An 18,170-nucleotide genomic window follows, 5' to 3' on the forward strand; every position below is an offset into this window, starting at 1 on the left:
TCGGTAATTAAATATGATTCAGTTATAATTTTTTTTTTATTATGTAATGTAATGTTAAATTTACAATCGAAAAGTATCAAGAAAATGTAAATATCAAAAAGATAAATATAAATAAAAAAATGAAATGTTTTTAAATAAAATTAGCGGCAGAAAGATGGAACAATAACTTTAGCTTTTTTATTGGACTCCATGCCTGAAAAAAATTCTTTGATGTCTTCTTCACGGACGACTTTTTTATTCTCAACAAATTTTTGTAAATATTCTTTCAATTGTTCCTTCATATCATTGTACTGTTCAATAGCAATCACTTGTTGGACGTGTCCAAGTGAAGCCAAAGCTTTCATTCCCTTTTCATACTGAGACTCTGAACCCTTGAGTTTGCCAGCTTCCTCGTAAGCTTGGACACTGTCAGTGGGATCGAGCAAGAAACTTATTTCCTGTTCGTCGTATAATTTTTTGCAGCTGTCGCAAGCGCAGAGCGAGGAACGCCAGCCTTGGATCCAGAAGCAAGAGCCGCTTTTTTCAACAGATAATTTTTCTGGCTTGGTACAAACTCCTGGTTCGGTTACTACGTCAACCTTGTCCTCATTATTTACAGAGTCATTTTTAACTTTATTGACTGCATATTTCGAGGCGTAATTCCAAAGAATCTCATGCTTGCTCATGCAGTTCATACAAACGACTTCCTCGTAAGAATTTTCGTCAGGCAGATCGTCGTCGCATCCAAGATGTTTTGAGTGGTACCAGTCCTCGCAGATAACGCACTGCAACATTTCGTCGCCAGTTGTGTCTTCGGGATCTGGGTATGGTCGGGCACAAGTACAGTAGACTCCTTTGAAATTCTGGTTATATTTATTTTCTGTATTCTCTGATGCTTTACACTAAAAAAAAAATAATAAAATCTGTTGTTTTAAATTTTAAAAAACGGTGGAAAAAAAATTTTTTTTATTTTCCATTAAGTCTTAATTATAATTCTGGACTTAAATTATGTACTGAGAATTTTTAATGCGTAATTAAAATAAATATCACGATCTTTGATACATTTAATTTATCTTTATTATTAATAAGTCAGTCAATTTAATAAAAAAAAATTATATCATTAAGCAGCGAATACTCTAAGAATGTTGAAATAAATTATTTGAATTATTGCATAATAAATTTAAATTTCGCGTTACTAATTTCATAAGGCCTTACTCTTTTAGCCGCTCTTTTGGTTTTAGAGAGCTTCCTAGAGTCAAAAGGCCATATAATTTTTTTTTAAATTTAACAACCTATGTCTACCAAACAATTGACAACAAAAAAATCCACGCTCTTTTGGCCTTGAGAAGTTCTCTAAAGTCAGAAGAGCGAATAAAATTATGATCTTATGGACCCTGATGAAAGATTGACTAAATCCGATTTATCAGTTTTACTTATGTACAACAATTTAATGACAAGTGTCATACTTTTAAAATACAATAATTTTTTTTAACACAATTGAGTCATAAATTAGTATTCTATAAATAATAAAATTTTGTATCTCGATGTCTTAACAAGCAAACAAGTATTTTTTTGTTAATGAAAACCCTGTACTAAAAAAAAGTAAATGAATTCTTACGGGATCCAATGAACACATTTTTTCTCCAAACTTTGAATTTCCACAGTCGCATCTAAAGCTTCTCTTGGTATACAACTCAACAAGTTCATGACCCTCATGACAATGAAAACTACACGCTAGACAAACACCAGCTTGGACTGTATCATTTGGACAGCAAGTCTTGCAAGCATAAAGCGCCTGGCGCATGTAGCCCTGGAATAAATTAACCACTGATATATAACCAGACATTACACATAAATATACTTAATTTAAAATCATGTTCACATCAACTTAGTAAAATATAAATTCATATAGAGCTGGAGGTTTATGACAACTTGTTTTAGTTGCTGATGAAGTCCCAGTGGACGAAACGTCAAACTTGTGAAAAATTAAAATATAAATTTAAATTTACTGTCCACCTTTCTATGAATTTATCATTTTAGCAAATATGAATAAAAATATAAATATATGAAAATAAATCTATATGTCAAACAAGATGGATGGACACAAAACAAGAGAAAAAAATAATTACCTTGATGTAAGTACAATATTTATCATCAGATGCTCCCAGTACAGCATTAGCATCTTCTTCAAGTTGATGTTCTTCTTTCAAAACATCCAGCATAGTCACTGAATTTTCTTCTTCAAAATTTTCAACATTTTTTGATGTCTCGGCCATTTTTCTAAATGAACTCTGGTAGCTTATTAACTTTCACGTTTTTAGGTTCTGATTTAAATTTTAAATTTGAAATTTTATTCAATAATTTGACAATTAATAAATTGTCAAATATTTATTGTTAATTAATAAGTAGTATTTTAAAATTATTATTTATAATATTTACTTTTTAAAACGGATAATTTTTATTTAAGTGACGGATTAGAGGCAGTAAAATATCAATGGCCACCAGGCATCGGGTATTTGTGTATATTATATCACCTAAATAATATTCCCGCTAAAAATTAATTTTCCTGTAGAGTTTTTATCAAAATGTATGTGTTTATATTATGTATATATTTTGTGGAAGATTTAAGAAGCCGGTTAATTTAAATTTGAATTTATCAACAGTAGATTAATTTTGAATTCTATTTTTAAAATTTAAATTGTAACCTAGAAATTTGTAAACACGTGCGATGTTTTGTTGTCATTGGTCTTCGTTTATTAAATTAAATAGTTTATATAAATATTTTTATATACATACGTGTACTTATTAAAATATATATTGATTGTGTTTGTGTTCAGATTAGTTAATTTTAATTTATGATTTTTAAATTATTTAAAAATGGATGGGATTATTAATAAAGAGGCTGGAGATAAATTTAAATTAAAAGAAAAACGCAATCGTAAAGGAGGTTTTTTATCACAAAAATATATCTCTTCGGATGATTCTTCATCAGATAATTCGCTGTGCGATGATAGCAGTAAGAAAAAAAAAATAAATAATAATAATGGTAAGAAATAAAAATTTTTTTATTTGAAATTTTTGTGACAGAGGAAACAGCAGGGATTTGAAAATTTTGTATTTTTAAATTATTTATTTAAAATAAATTTTTGAATTGCATACAAAATATTTTTGAAATTTTTTAGTCAAAATTTGATTTTTTTTAATGGATAATTTGTTAGTAAAATTACCATTAAATTTTTAATTCTAGATGCGTTTAATTGATACCTTTTTTAAAAATAATTAATTTATATTTTCAGATATTGATTTTGTAGAAAAGAAGATAATTAAAAATGATGATACTGAGACGGTAGATTCGATTGATTCGAATGTGAAGCAGATGAAAGAAGTAAAAGAAGAAGTGGTAAATGATGACGCATATGGAGAAGTAGTTAAGAAGATTAAGAAGAAAAAAACGAAAGATATTTCTGGTGAAAATGATTTATTGGACAGTAAAAAGCTCGAAGAAGTATCGAGTGCAGTTGAAAATCATCAGGAGTTTGATGAAAATCAGGTTAAGAAAAAGAAAAAGAAGAAAAAAAATAAAGACATTGATGCTGTTGAAGAAAATTTAAATGCAGAGCTAGGGAATGAAGGAGATGATCTTGAAAATAAACTTTGCATGGATGGTGAAAGTAAAAAGAAGAAGAAGAAAAAACGCAATGAATTGTGTGATAATGAGGTAGAAATACAAGGGAAGTATGGAGAAGAAATATGTGATAACGGAAGTAAAGTGGAGGCTGGATCTTTAGAAAAAAAGAAAAAAATGCATGAATTTATTGAAACTGATGGGACTCAACAAGAAGCGATTGCTGAAGAAGCGGATACTGATAAAGTAAAGAAGAAAAAGAAGAAGAAACGAGAGCGTGATGATTTAGAAACTAGTAGTCTGGTTAATGAACAGAATCACTTAAATGATGGACAAAATATTGATTCTATTATTGCGAGTTTATCAGTAAAAGCAGAAGATGATAAATCGCAGGAATCAGCTGATGCAGTTAAAGTTAAAAAGAAGAAGAAATCTGCAGAACCAAGAGCTGCAGATACTTTGGAAAAGATGAAAGTCAGTAAAGAAGAATCTGATGTGACTCAACAAGAATCATTTGCTGTAGAAGTGGGCACTGAAGTGAAGAAGAAAAAGAAGAAGAAACGAAAGCGTGATGTAGATGATTTGGATACTGGTGGTTTGATAAATGAACAAAATGACCCAGTTGATGAAAAAAATAATGACTTTGCTGTTGCAAGTGTGTCAGTAAAAGCAGAAGATGATAACTTGCATGCATCAGCTGATGCTGTGAAAATTAAGAAGAAGAAAAAGAAATCTAGGGAACCGAGGGAGAAAGAATTGATTGAAGAGCACAAAGTTAAGACTGAAGATAGTCTAGAAAAAATGAAAATAGACAGAGAAGAGTTGACTGAACCTGCTAATAAAATAAAAAAGAAGAAACGTAAACATCATGATGCTGAAAACGGCGAGCTGGTGAATGAGCAAAGTGATACTACAGCAGTACCAGTAAAAAAAAAGAAAAAGAAATATCATAATGAATTGAATGACAAGGAATTGAATGAAGAGCAGAAAGATGATGCTGCGGATACTTGTTTGTTAGAAAAAATAAATTTGGGAAAATTAGAATCTACTGAATCGGTAGATAAAATAGAAAATAAAAATTCCGAACCTGAATCTGTTGAAAATAATTTATTACAAGAAAATAATCCAGAGTCTGGGTCAATTGAAAATGGTTTGAGTGAAAAAAATGTCGGAGGAATTAATAATAAAAATGAGGAAGAGTCTGATTCTGATGATGGAATGATTTTGAATAAATCAAGTGATAGCGAAGCTAGTAATGATGAAACAAAAAGTAGGAGTGATAATAAACCAAGCCAAAGTACGGAAAAGACACAACAAAGTATAACGGATTCTGAAATTTCTGATGAAGAAGATGATGAAGATTATGACGAAGAAGAAATAGTGCCGCGCAAAAGAAGGCACAAATCGATATTTGAAAAAATTCCTGTTATCGCTAAGATGCTGACCGAATCTGACGACGAAGAAGACGAACTTCAGATGCAGCAATTAAATCTAACTGAATCAAAAGTAAGTATACAAATCAATTATTATTATTATTGATTGCATAATAAATATTTTTTGTTAATTTAGAAACTGGCAGAGCTTAGAATAAATTTGATCCATCATGTCTTACCACAACATAACATAGAAAAAAATGCAGGTACTCGTAGTCTTTCTAAAGAAGAAAAAAAAAGTTTCGAAAGTTACGCGCCACTGAAAACGGGAACGTTTACTCCAGAAGAAGACAATAGAATTTGTCATAATTGGAAGAGGTTCTGCAAGGTAATTTTCCAAACAAAATTTTTAATTTAAATATTTAAACATACGCTAATTGGTAATATTTAAAAATAATTTGTTTTATACATGTAAATATATTTATTTGTTCAGGTACACGACTGGAGAAAAGCTCTAGTACATCCCTTTATATTCCGTAAACGTAAAGGATTTTACTTTCTTTCAAAATATGAAGAACGAAGAAAATTCGTTCAATTTTTAGCCCATGGTTTACCTAATAGATCTCTGTACAGTGTTTATGGTAGATTCAAAAACTTGTACAGTACTCACAAACAATCAAGGTGCGTATTCAAAAGATAGATAAATATTATATATATATATATATATATATATATATATATTATTTCTTCTTTTCTTATGATTGCTATTCTTATGTTGCAGATATACTAAAGAAGAAGATGCGATTATATTAAAAATAATAAATGATCCAACAGTAAAACATCCACAAAAAGTTTTAGCTAAAAGATTAAATAGAACTCCGCAGTCAGTATGGCGGCGTATTAAATTACTGCAAAAGAAAAGCGAATCAGATAACAGTGACAATGAATGAATATTTTTTGAGTGTGAATGTAGCTGTCCGAGCGATTTTTTGAATTTTTAAATAAATAAATACAATGTAAGTAGAATAAAAATTTAAAAATTGTCTCATATCTGCTACATTGACACTCATATATTTATAACATATAAAATAAATAAAAGACATTGAAATTATTTAAGCGTTTTTATAGAGAAAATTATACATACATTGATCATTTTTTTTGTATCAAATAACTTATTGTTATAATTGATAATTCTCACGTGATAAATTTATAATTTCTTTCTTCCCACGATCTTGAAGTTAGCAGACAGTTAACAACGCCTTTTTTTTTCTACAAATCAATTAGAAAAAGAAAACTAAAAATATGCACATGTAGAAAATTAAAAAAACTATAAGTGCAATTTTTTTTCACCAAAAATATCAAAAAAATTTTAAACGTCTGCTAACTTCAGTATCATTTCTTCTCTTTTATAAAATTCTCAAAAAAAAGAAAAAATACTACAGGAGTTACAAAAAATTGGCTATTAAAAAAAAAATATATATATATATATATATATATATATATGGTAGTATAATAAAAGTTGATACGATTTGTACAGTAAATAAAATTATTTGAAGCTGCGTAATATATACTAAATATATTTTTAAAAAATGAATAAACTCTTGAAATTTTTTAAAGTAAATCACTACTTAGCCGTCATCGTCATTATTTAGATTTAGTAAAAAAAAATATTAGTCATTAGTTTATAGATTTGATGAGGCAGCGATTCGGTGATATATCTTAAATATTAAGATAAAAATAAAATAGATATTAATATTAATTATTATTATATTAATTATATAATTCAGTCTCCTTTCGATGACGAATATTATCACTGAATCGATATGGAGAACAATAGAGGATATCTACAGTTTTTATCGTATACTAAAACAAACTTTATGAATTTTTAAAAATATTTATACTATATATTTATTTAAATCAAAGATTGATACTCAAGTATAAAATAATATCAACTAATAAATTTATATAAAATAATTTTAAAAATTTATATTTTGTCTTTTTATAGAATTCATGATTTTTAAAAATATTTAAGCGTAAATAAAATATCAACCGATAAATTATAAATAATAAATTCCCGTGTGAAAAAAAATTCGCTCCAAAAAGATTCCAAAAAAATTTAACGTGAAATTTTTTAACTTGAGACAGATTAGAATTCCGAGTGGAACTTTTTTTGAATTTTCGTAACTTAATAATAAAAAAAAAAATTATCTAGGATTTAATGAGCGAAATTTGAGTAAAAAAAGAAAATTTTTTCTACATTTTACCTTAGCTTCGAAAAAGTTCAAAATTCCTATTTGCTGAAAAAAAAAAACAGAAAATTTTTGATTGTCAACTTCAAAATCATAATTACAAAAGTTCAAAAAAAATTCCACCCGAGTTCTACTCTGTCTCAAATTTATAAGTTTCCACCAACCTTTTTTTTGAATTTGTTTTTAACACATGATTAAATAAATTAAAATATTTGTCCAATGACAGCAAGCGATCTGACCGCTGTCTGCACATTACTAACATTAATATGATGCGAAATATGCGAATGATTATTTTCCGAGTTGACCATCTCACCATACTGAGCTCGGCAGCGTTTCTGATGAGCGAACAAGCTTCCACTGTGGCTGTAAGCAGCCCCGCAGGTTTTACAAACGTAAGGTTTTTCTCCTGAATGTGTGTACGTGTGTTCCTTGAGTGTACTGAGTCTCTTGAACGCTTTGCCGCATGTTTTGCACAGATAATTAGCTTCTCCAGTGTGACGCGTCAAGTGACGCCTGAAGGCCGAGCTGACGGCGAACGCGGCACTGCACACGTGACAAACGAAGGGCTTGTCGCCAGTATGTATGCGAATATGATTTGCAAGGCTCGTGGTTGTTGTAAACCCGCTGTTACATGTCTGACATACGTGAGGTTTAACACCCGTGTGTGTCCTCATGTGATAAGTCAGCGAGGAATTGCTCGGATATACCTTGCTACATATATGACAAAGATATTCCCGCGGTACTTTTTCTTTCGGCTTATTGTGAGTTCTTTGATGAAGAACAAGTCTGGCCTGACTAGCGCACACTTTTTTACAAATCTCACATGTTACTGGTTCAGCTTTTGGTTTGTGCATTGACACGTGACGTCTTAGTCCTTTTTTAGTTGCCATCACTTTGTCACAGTGCTGGCATTTGTATTCACCAGAAGCATCTTCATCACTGTCTAGTTTTTTGTCAGGGTCATTGGTCCCGTTTGAATTATTACCGGTAGTAGAATTGCTGCGATTAAATGTCTCGTCATCAGACTCATACAATTTATTTTCATCAACCAGATTGTCTAATAAACCATGCCCATGTTTTTCGGCGTGTTTTTTCAACGTGTCTGGTCGGAAAAACCATTTTTTACAAACCGTACATGAATATTTTTTGTCACCGTGTATCAATGAGTGTCTTTTTAAATTTTTTAATGTGGAACAAAATTGATTGCATTCACCGCATTTGTACAAACCAGGCGCACTGTCAAATTCGTCTGTTTCATTTGTCTGAGAGCCATCGTCATCGTCTTCGGTATCTTCAGTCCTTACTATTGATACTGTGCCATTGTCATTGTTCTTTAAATTATTATTATTACTGCCCTGAAATTTTTCCGAGTGGATTTTTAAATGCCGGACTAAACTCTGGGGTTTTGTAAAAGACGTGTGGCAGAGTTGGCACGCATGAGGCTTTGAATCGTGAACTTTCGCATGTTTTTCCATATTTTCAATATTGTAAAATGACTTAAAACATACAGAACATTTGTGCTTTTTATCATGAACTTGAGAATGATTTTTTAAACCCTTCTGCGTATTGTAACGTTTGGAACAAACTTTACATTTGAATTTAGGCTCGTCGTCATCGTCATTGTCATTATTATCAGGCAAATCTTCATCAAGTTCATCAACGCTGTAGGATTTTCCCGCAATGTCTTTAGCTTTGCGCGTCAACCTTTTGCTGGGTGCCGGCTCCTCAATCTCTCCAGTCCACTTGTGTTCTTCTAATTCTATTGAAATGTCTTGTTCTTTTTCAAACTCGGCAACGTGGGCATCAGTCTCCTCGTCATCGTCTTCCAATTCTTCGTCTTCGTTACCAGTCTCATCATTTGTCAGTAATTCATCAGTGATGTACTCTGTGGCAGCAGGTTTTATTTCGCTTATCGTGCTGACATTTTCCGTCAAATCTTCAGTTTCCATCGCGACTTGGATGGACACGTGCTGCGACTCTGGAACTAGAACTTGATGCTGTAATTCCTGATGTTCAATCTGGTGCTGTTCTTGATGATGAGTAGACTCCTGGTGATGAGCAGAGTCTTGATGATGAGCAGAGTCTTGATGATGAACAGAGTCTTGAGTCATCGCTGATTCCTTTTCCAATTCTTTAGCCTGGTACCCAATATTACAAAGAAATAATTTATCTTCAGAGACTATTTGATTGTCTGTTACATCAACTTGTGGATTCTGATGATAAACTATTGAATTTAAATCTTGACTTAATCCTTGGATTTCTTCTTTAACAAAATAATTTGAATTAACATTTTTAGCCATTGCTCTCTCTTCGGTTTCTGTTTGAGTGCTTGAGTCCTGAAACTGTAATTTGATTTAATTTGGAAATTGGTAATAGGATAATTATATACTTGATAAATTAATTATTACATTTGATTGTAAGCGAGTTGGTTTGTCGTAACAGAGACGTAATCGCGCATCAGAATTCTGACACTGTTCACGAAATTCATGTGCCACACTTGCTTTGTAAATACAACTGTCACATATTGATGATGGCAATCCGTCTCTCTCGTTTATTTCAATAGCTCCACATGCTGATATTCTTTGTGATAAACTTGGAAAAACACCTGGTACTGAATCATTACAAAACAATGATGTTAAAGGTTGTGACTCTGTTAAACATATTCTACAAACTCTATCAAAATCCAGGTAACACTCGCTCATTATGATACTTTTTTATAAATACCTATTTTATCTGTTAAAAATAAATATAAATAATATCAATATTTATTTTATTTTCTTATACTTTAATTAGCAGATGTCAAATTTTTTAAATTTCATAAATAAATAAAAAAAAAAATTTGAAAATTTTATGATTTGGAAATTGACAGATCATCAAAAATTTTTGGATTTTTTTGGCAATAAATTAATTACAAAAAAAAAAAAACTAAAAATATGCACATGTAGAGAATTCGAAAAACTGTAAGTGCATTTTTTCAAATATTTATATTTTATAATTAATCGCTGGGAAAAAAATCCAAAAATTATTAGAAATTTAATTTCAGTATCATAAAATTTTCTTGATAATTTTAAAAAATCATCTGAAGCTTTGAATATTTTTTAATTAACAATTTTGTTTAATTTAAAATAAAAAAATTAAAAAATCTGCTGCTTTTACTTTTGCATGAAAAACTTAAATTTGTTTTTTATGTAATCATTAAAAAAACAAAACATAATTTTTAAAAATACATGATAATAAAAAAAATTACAACAAAATGGTTCTCAACTTACCTTGCACTCATACCACAATTGTTGATAATCCAATCAGTTATATATATGTACATACATATATATATATATATATATTCATTACATGTCGTTGTACTTAATATTTATCGACTCAGTTGTCTACATTTTTGTTAAAAATTATATTTTACCACCACATTGATTGTTAACTCCATTATTAAATAAAATACAGAGATAATTCACTCGTCTCTTTGTTCGATCCAATGGCTTCCAAGCCTCGATATTTTTTTTACTTTTATTTTACTTTATTTCAGTATTTTTTTAGTTGAGCAACTGAGAATTGAACGATCGAATACGCAAGTACACTTCCAAGTTGAGAACAATCCTTTTATTTCATTAAAAAAAAATATATATATGTGTGTATATATTTATATATATGTATATGTATAATAATAACAATACATAATATATGTTAAATGTTAAATGAACGTGTGATGTCGCTAAATTTTTATTTTAAACGTCGGTAAGTTATCGAGGAAAAAACCGCGAAATTTGAATTTCTAACAAGAGCAAGTTTTTAAAGAAAATAATCCAGTCGAAGAACGCCAACAAATATCATATATTTTACTTGCTAAAAGAGCGTATCTCAAAATATACGCCCTTTTAGCGAATAAACTGATATTTGCAGGCATTCTTTGACATCGATCGTTCATGATCGAGAGATCTGAATTAAAACTAGTAAAAAAACGTGGTATAAATGGACGCGTCGAATGTAAAAGTACGCATTTAGCATGGATTAAATCATTTTTCTTAAAAAGTGTGTGTGTTAAGGGAAAACAAGACAATAAAGTGACAGTGAGAATTTTCCAAGCACTCGAAGATTCAGACGATGAACTGGAAAAGCTTTTCGCAGAGCAAAAAGTCAGGAAAAAGTAAAAGAATCTCAAGTAAAAAAATCAAAAGATGAGTGTAGAAGATTGTTAAATTTTAAATTTCAAATCATGAGCAAGTTAAAAAGTCTTTGTGCGAGTTAACCCATCAAGTTTGAAATATAACACTTCTGAGATGTATATCTTGCCAGGGACACCACAGCGGCTGGGCGCGATCTAGTGGCGAGCGTCGAACTACTCCCGCTGCTGTTGCCTAGCACCGGTGACTTTCCTCTCCTATATGTATATTTTTTCTTCCAACAAGTTTTTTTCTCGATTTAAAGAACTTTATTTTTTTGGTTGGAGCATTAGATAATTCTTCAATTGTATACAAATTGTCGTCAAAAACGGAAAAGTCCGAAGTTGACGGACATTTAATGAAAAATTCAAGGAAACTCTTATTAGGGTTTTTTTTTTTTTCTAGTACAAAAAGTTACCTTTAAATTGAGGAAAAATTAACCGCAATTTTTTTTTCCAACTGGTTGTCAAATTGTCGGCTAATAAGGTATTTTAGTTTTTAAATATTTCTGGTTTACTTAACATCACATGACAGTTCTTATTTATACATTTTTGATTACTGTTGTTAACTAATTTTCTCGATAAAAAAATATATGAGATAAAGCCTGTCAGATTTGATTTTATGAATTGTCTTTAATCTTAAAATTAAATGAGTTGAGATTTTGGGTTGTATATTTAATATTATGTATTTATATTTATTTATTTTTATATCTATATATAACAAAAAGGATAAGGAATAGAAATAAAGAAACCATTTTTTTTTTATTGTTTTTTTTTTTTTTTATTTACTTAAAACATCAGGTCTAGTTTGAAATTTAATATAATCTAAATATGTAACAATTTTTTCGCAACAGTCATATGGTAGTACATTTTTGAATAAAAAATAAACAAATTTATTATATTTTTCCAGTGATAAGCTGTTGTTAACGGCATATCGTATCCTAGCTTTTAGAAAATTAAAATGTATAGAATATTTTTCTTTGTAATCATCTATACGTAACGCTCTAAAATCTTCATTTAATCCAAACCTTATTAATTGGTACGTTTCTACAGTAAGAATATGATAAAAAGTAATATAACTATCACCAATTTTTTCACGTTTTAAATCATGCACAACTCCTTTAATTTTTTTTTTTATTTGTTCAACTCTATCCTTATGTTCTTCTTCTGTGATTTCAAGATTAAATGGACTTACAATCAAGTCTTGATAACTTCTCTCGATATCTACCGGGAAACCTAAAAAATATTTCGAATGATAATCTGTTAACAAGTCGTATAGAAGTTCTTTAAATTCGAGCTTCCGTTTTGTGATATACTCTGTGTCATTGGCAATCTCTGGAGTTTCATCTATAAGATCTTCATTAAAAAGAGCAAGACAGACTGGATAGCTCTGTACAAAAAAGAAATTGAAATCGGTGTGATACAGAAGATAGTTAACAATTTCTCTATACCCGAACCAAATACAGTAAAAGAGAAGACTATGGTCACCATCTGATACCTTGCTGCTAGCTCCTGCATCAATTAGTAATTTGATGATTTCTAATTTTTTATCGGCTAAATTATACTGTGATTTACAATAATATATATTTATACCGTCTCGGTCTTTAATAACTTTTTTTATTACTATCTTTTTACAGCCATCAAAATCGTAGTTTACAAGAGCTCCGTTTTTTAATAAGAGCTTAACCATTTGAATATTATGGTCTACTACAGCATCTGACAATGGAGATAAACCAGTATTGCTTAAAATATTTACATCTGCTCCATATGCCAATAATAATTTTGCCATAGGTATAGAATGACGAGTAACTGCGTGGTGTAATAAAGTTAAATTGTCATCCCCGTATCGTACTGTAGCTTCTTCTCTCCTCGTATATCCTCGAGCATTGAAACCCATTGTAAAACCTTTGATTTGAAAATGATCCAAATGAAATCGTTTGTTAACAGCCATACTTGCGCCATAGTCCAATAACAATTGAGTCATTTTTAAATAAAGAGAACAAACCGAAATATGAATCGGATGAACATCATTGTTTGTTGGAATAACAGAAGCATTATGTTTTAGTAATAATTTCGCATATTTAAGATTTTTCGATTCGCAAGCGAAGTGTAGGGGCGTAAATCTAACACAATAAGGTCCTGTACATCTTGCATTCACATCTGCACCATTACGTAGAAGATAATCCATAATCTTGAGATATCCACGTTTAGTTGCAATGTGAAGAGGAGTCATCCCATTTCTAATGCTTGCATTTACATCAGCACCTTTACTCACAAGTATTTTAACAACTTTAAGCTGTCCCAATCGAACAGCATCGTGGAGCAGGGTGTTCAAAAAACAATCCAATTTTTTATGTCTTATTTTAATGCAATTTTTAGCCAATAACTCAGCCGCCTTTACACGTTTACGCCTCACTGCCATTTTGAAAATATTATATTCACCACGTAGAATAGGAAGTTGTAACACTTTACTTGATTTCAATAATTTTTTACACTTTTTAGTATCACTTTCAAAAATTGCAGACATCAAGTGACCTTTTGTAATTGACGACATTTCGATCAATACCTCTTTGATTGTTATTGGACCGAAATAAAAACTCAAATAATTTCTTTTACCAAGTGTGGACGATAGAGTTATCACTTAGTTTAAATTTTATTTTTTAGCTTCTCAGTAATTTAACAAGCTTTGCATTTATTTAAAAATCACTTTATTTAAAAGACGTATAACTTTTAAAAAAACGCTCTAGATCAATAACTTGAATTCTTTTAATCTTATGACACACAATAAATTAAATACTTTCAACGTAATGTTTATGAAAGACGTATTTAATTACACAAGTTCGTTGCTTTACAGTAACTTAGCACTCTGTATTTCCAAAATCACTTATGCGGAAGACGTCCGACTTTTAAATGAACTGTGATCAGTGTGGTCAGAAATTATGAGCAGCGCTTACACTTGAGCTTTTAAGTTCAAAGTATTGTGGTCCCAATAAAAGAATAGATCTCGGAAGTTGTCCCCACTACCGAACATTTATGAAGTGCGCATGCGTCCAGAAAAGTGGGAGAACATATAACATGTAAGACATCCAGAGTGCACGGAAAAACTGACGTCACCCGAAGTCTAATCTCTTGCTGGGGTGATAATATCTAATGTCCATGTAATGGGACTAAAAAGAGAAAGATAGAAGATGTTAATCCACAGACTGACTCATTAACACGTCTGCTGCTGCTGCTATTGTTCACTCGTTGTCATTAATGCCCGGTCCCCCAAATTATAGATATAGAATCTTAACTGAATAGGGCGCCAGGCATTAATGACAATGAGTATTCTTAAACTGATAATAGAGTTTGTATATCCCCTAAGAGCCACTTTTGCTTGAAATTCACGATAACTTGTTGTTAATATTACCTGAAATCTGCTGCCCGAATTTTTCTTTAATTTAAATAATTCAGTAACACAGATTCAACTTTAAAATTTATTAAAGATATCTTTTAAAAGGATGAGAAAAATTTTTTTTTGTCTCAAAGCCACCTTTTTTGGTATAAATACGACATGCAAATGTTGGTTCTGGAGACAGACCCGAGTTGTATTGTTTTTCCTGTCTTATTTCAATTAAGAGGTAATTTAGATGTCTAATTTCACCACTTTTTCTCGTCACTTCTGTTAAGTCTTTTAAGTAGATATTTTTTCGGGGACATAAATTTCTGATCGTTTTGTCAACATATCGTTGTCTTGTCAATTTGTCAAAAAGTTGCCTAAAAACTGATATCTTATAGATGTCTCAAAGGCAAGTAGGCAAATGTGCTACTTGGGATGGTAAATTTATTAAACGAAAAAAAAAGTCGGTAATGTTCCTTCTTACCATTTCAGAAGGTAAGCAAATTTATACATAAAATTGTCTACAATTTGACGATACAAAAATATACTTAACAATTTTTCAAGTCAAATTAACAATAAATTGACATAGAATGTGCCTGAAAATTAACGACAACTTTTCTCTAGTCAACTTTTGAAGTGAATTTGCATTCTAATTCGGGCAGTAAATTAACGTCAAATTCAATCATTTTATTAAAAATTATTTTTGTCAACAGATATATTAATTAGGGTGTATTCGAAAATGCTCTAGCTCTAGCTCTCGCTAAATGACAACGCTTGGCTAGACCTAAAGTTAGAGAATAATGTCCGAATGCACCCTTTGAATATCGGTAAGTTATTGAGTAAAAACCCGCGAAATTATGATAATAAAAAAAAAATATCTAAAGATTTAATTTATAAAATGTTTAAATAAAATCTAAAAAAATTATTTTCCAAGCGGACATTTATTAATTAAATTATTAAAATTATTGTTGTATAATTTAATAAATATTTGTGGCCATTAAGTCGGTTAATTATCGACTATTTAAATGAGTATTTATTTTTTTTGTTAATCCCCTTTCTATTTATAGTTATGATAAAACACAAAGTAATACAACAAAACAGAACGACTAATTGTCAAATGTCAACTAAACAATAAAATAAAAAAAAAACTATTTTTCTAAAACTAATTTGTTTTTTATTTAAATTTAGTCTAATAGAAAGCTATAAATTTGATTAATATAAAGCATGTATCTGTTACAAGTTGACTGAATACTTTTTTTCTTTTTTATTAAATTCTCTAGTAAAACAAATTAAACTTATATAATAATAGTAATCTATTAATTGTTAGTTTATATAATTATAAAATTACTATTTAATAGTATTATTTAATATCGATTACAAATCGTTTGTTCGAAATATTTTAAACTATTAAATATTTTTTTTAACATAAACTCTTATATTAATACAAATATTAAGTATATATGTATATATTTATAATATGTGATATATATGTTTCTTTAACTTTACTATTACACTCATGAAAAATAGCCGACATGAGTAAAAAATCCATCAGAGTAACATCCGCTAAAATAATTAAATGACTTGAATAATTAGTTTTTATAATAAGAAATTTTTAAAAATAAAACTTAAATATACTTTTAAAAAAGTGAAAAATTACTCTGACGAAAATTACCTATTCGGCTAAATAAAAATAATATTTGACATAAAAAAAAAACCAAAAACAAGAATTAAAAGTCGTTCTAACTAAAAGCTCTATGTACTCTTTTTAAATGTGACATTAAATGAGCGCTAAAGTAAAATGTTTTTTTACAATAAGAACAAGTATTTGTTTCAGACTTAGTATTACCACTGTGGGCTAATTTTTTGTGTGATTCAAGCCAATTTTGATTGGAACAAACTTTACCACAAATATCACAAATAACTCGTGATTCGTGATAAGCGCGATGTCGCATTAATCCTTTTTCTTTTAAAAACGTTTGACCGCAAATTTCACACCTATGTATAATACCATTATTACTACTATTACTATGATTACTACTATCATTACTATTACTCGGTAATAATAATTTTTTAGATGAAAGATCCATCTTATAGCCATCCGATAAATTTCTTTTACTTCCGGCTTTGTAACTTGTTCCGTCAGAATTGTCATCTCTCAGTAACTGCTCATTATATCGATCTATTTCCTGCTGATCGTCGATCATATCGTAGTCACCGTAGTCGTCTGGATTATTATGATTATTTATTTGTATAGCAGCAACAGCTTCTTGGGTCAGCTGATGTGACTTAAGATGCATCGCTAATTCTTCTGCCTTGGCACAGCGTACTGGACATATTTTACAAACATACAATTCGTCTTTGTGAACTTTTCGATGCTGTCTCAATATCTTAAGTGAAGCGAATCCCTGTGCGCATATTGAACACGTGTACTTTTTACCACTTGACTGGTTCGGATCGAAGGCTAGAGCTTCGAAAGCACCTAGATGCTCTGGGTAAACTTTGTTTTGAGTTTTTGGCGGACGCGAATTTTGAGAATTAACGATTGATGAATTACTGGCTGTGCTGCCGATCTCGAGTAACTGCAACTTTAGTTTATATGACGGCGGTTCGTCGTCAGTCATCTCAGCGCTTTCGACACTAGGTACTTCTTCTTGACCAACGACAACTTCCTCGGCGTCCATACTCTGGATTTCCAAGTAATTGAACAAGTCCTGGCTGGATTGTGAAATTTCGTGGGGTATCAGCTCGGGTTGAAGCGTTTCCTGATAATGTATGGTCTGATTTATGGGAAGAAAAAACATTAATATTTAATTTTTAAATGTGAAATTTAAAAAAATTGTTAGTTTAAGTGATTAGCTAATTAATTATTTAAATAATAATTTATTAATACTTACTTTGAGGTTAGACTCTTTAAGTTTTTTATAATATAATCGTAACAATGTGTCACTGCGTTGGCATTGTTGGCGTATTTTAAAAGCGATATTTATATTATTAATACACTTGGAACATATAAGTGTCGGTAAGCCATCATCTTCGGCGATTTTAATCCCACCGGACTCTTGAATTTTATTTAAAAGATCTCGATACTTTTCATCCGTTTCATTTTGACAAAATATCGATAATGAATTCGCATTTTCAGTCAAACATACGCGACAAATATTGTCAATATTAACTAGAAGGTTTGACACTTTATATTCCATTTTTATATACACACGTTTGTTTTGATACTTATTATATATTTGAAATAATCAAAACAAATAAAATGGACTTAGTTCTCGGCGAATAAAATGTATATATATATTATATATATAATATATATGATAAAATTGTATTGTATTTATTATATTATGTGACCATGGGATGGCGCTCATGTAGAACTTAATAATCGCGGGAA

General features: G+C 30.0%; 3 protein-coding genes across 3 annotated transcripts; 1 reads left to right on the forward strand and 2 right to left on the reverse strand.

Annotated features, from left to right (window-relative positions):
* Positions 1–17: 17 nt before the first annotated feature.
* LOC103577370 (putative E3 ubiquitin-protein ligase UBR7) lies at positions 18–2,534 on the reverse strand. The gene is made up of 3 exons (XM_008557977.2): positions 2,109–2,534; positions 1,598–1,789; positions 18–881 (listed from the first exon to the last, which is right to left on the reverse strand). The coding sequence occupies exons 1-3, from the start codon at positions 2,253–2,255 to the stop codon at positions 141–143; spliced, it is 1,080 nt and encodes a 359-aa protein (XP_008556199.1). The 5' UTR covers positions 2,256–2,534; the 3' UTR covers positions 18–140.
* A 131-nt stretch (positions 2,535–2,665) lies between these two features.
* Positions 2,666–6,064, forward strand: LOC103577371 (glutamic acid-rich protein). The gene is made up of 5 exons (XM_008557978.2): positions 2,666–3,025; positions 3,276–5,110; positions 5,174–5,365; positions 5,471–5,658; positions 5,759–6,064. Exons 1-5 carry the CDS (start codon positions 2,857–2,859, stop codon positions 5,925–5,927), a joined length of 2,553 nt encoding a protein of 850 aa, XP_008556200.2. The 5' UTR covers positions 2,666–2,856; the 3' UTR covers positions 5,928–6,064.
* A 20-nt stretch (positions 6,065–6,084) lies between these two features.
* On the reverse strand, positions 6,085–18,051 carry LOC103577372 (uncharacterized). Its single transcript, XM_053740015.1, has 5 exons — positions 17,671–18,051; positions 16,521–17,553; positions 12,426–13,812; positions 9,635–9,935; positions 6,085–9,568 (listed from the first exon to the last, which is right to left on the reverse strand). Exons 1-5 carry the CDS (start codon positions 17,974–17,976, stop codon positions 7,430–7,432), a joined length of 5,166 nt encoding a protein of 1,721 aa, XP_053595990.1. The 5' UTR covers positions 17,977–18,051; the 3' UTR covers positions 6,085–7,429.
* Between the last annotated feature and the right edge of the window lie 119 nt (positions 18,052–18,170).

Source organism: Microplitis demolitor, chromosome 6 (assembly GCF_026212275.2).
Source record: "Microplitis demolitor isolate Queensland-Clemson2020A chromosome 6, iyMicDemo2.1a, whole genome shotgun sequence".
Classification (NCBI taxonomy): domain Eukaryota; kingdom Metazoa; phylum Arthropoda; class Insecta; order Hymenoptera; family Braconidae; genus Microplitis; species Microplitis demolitor.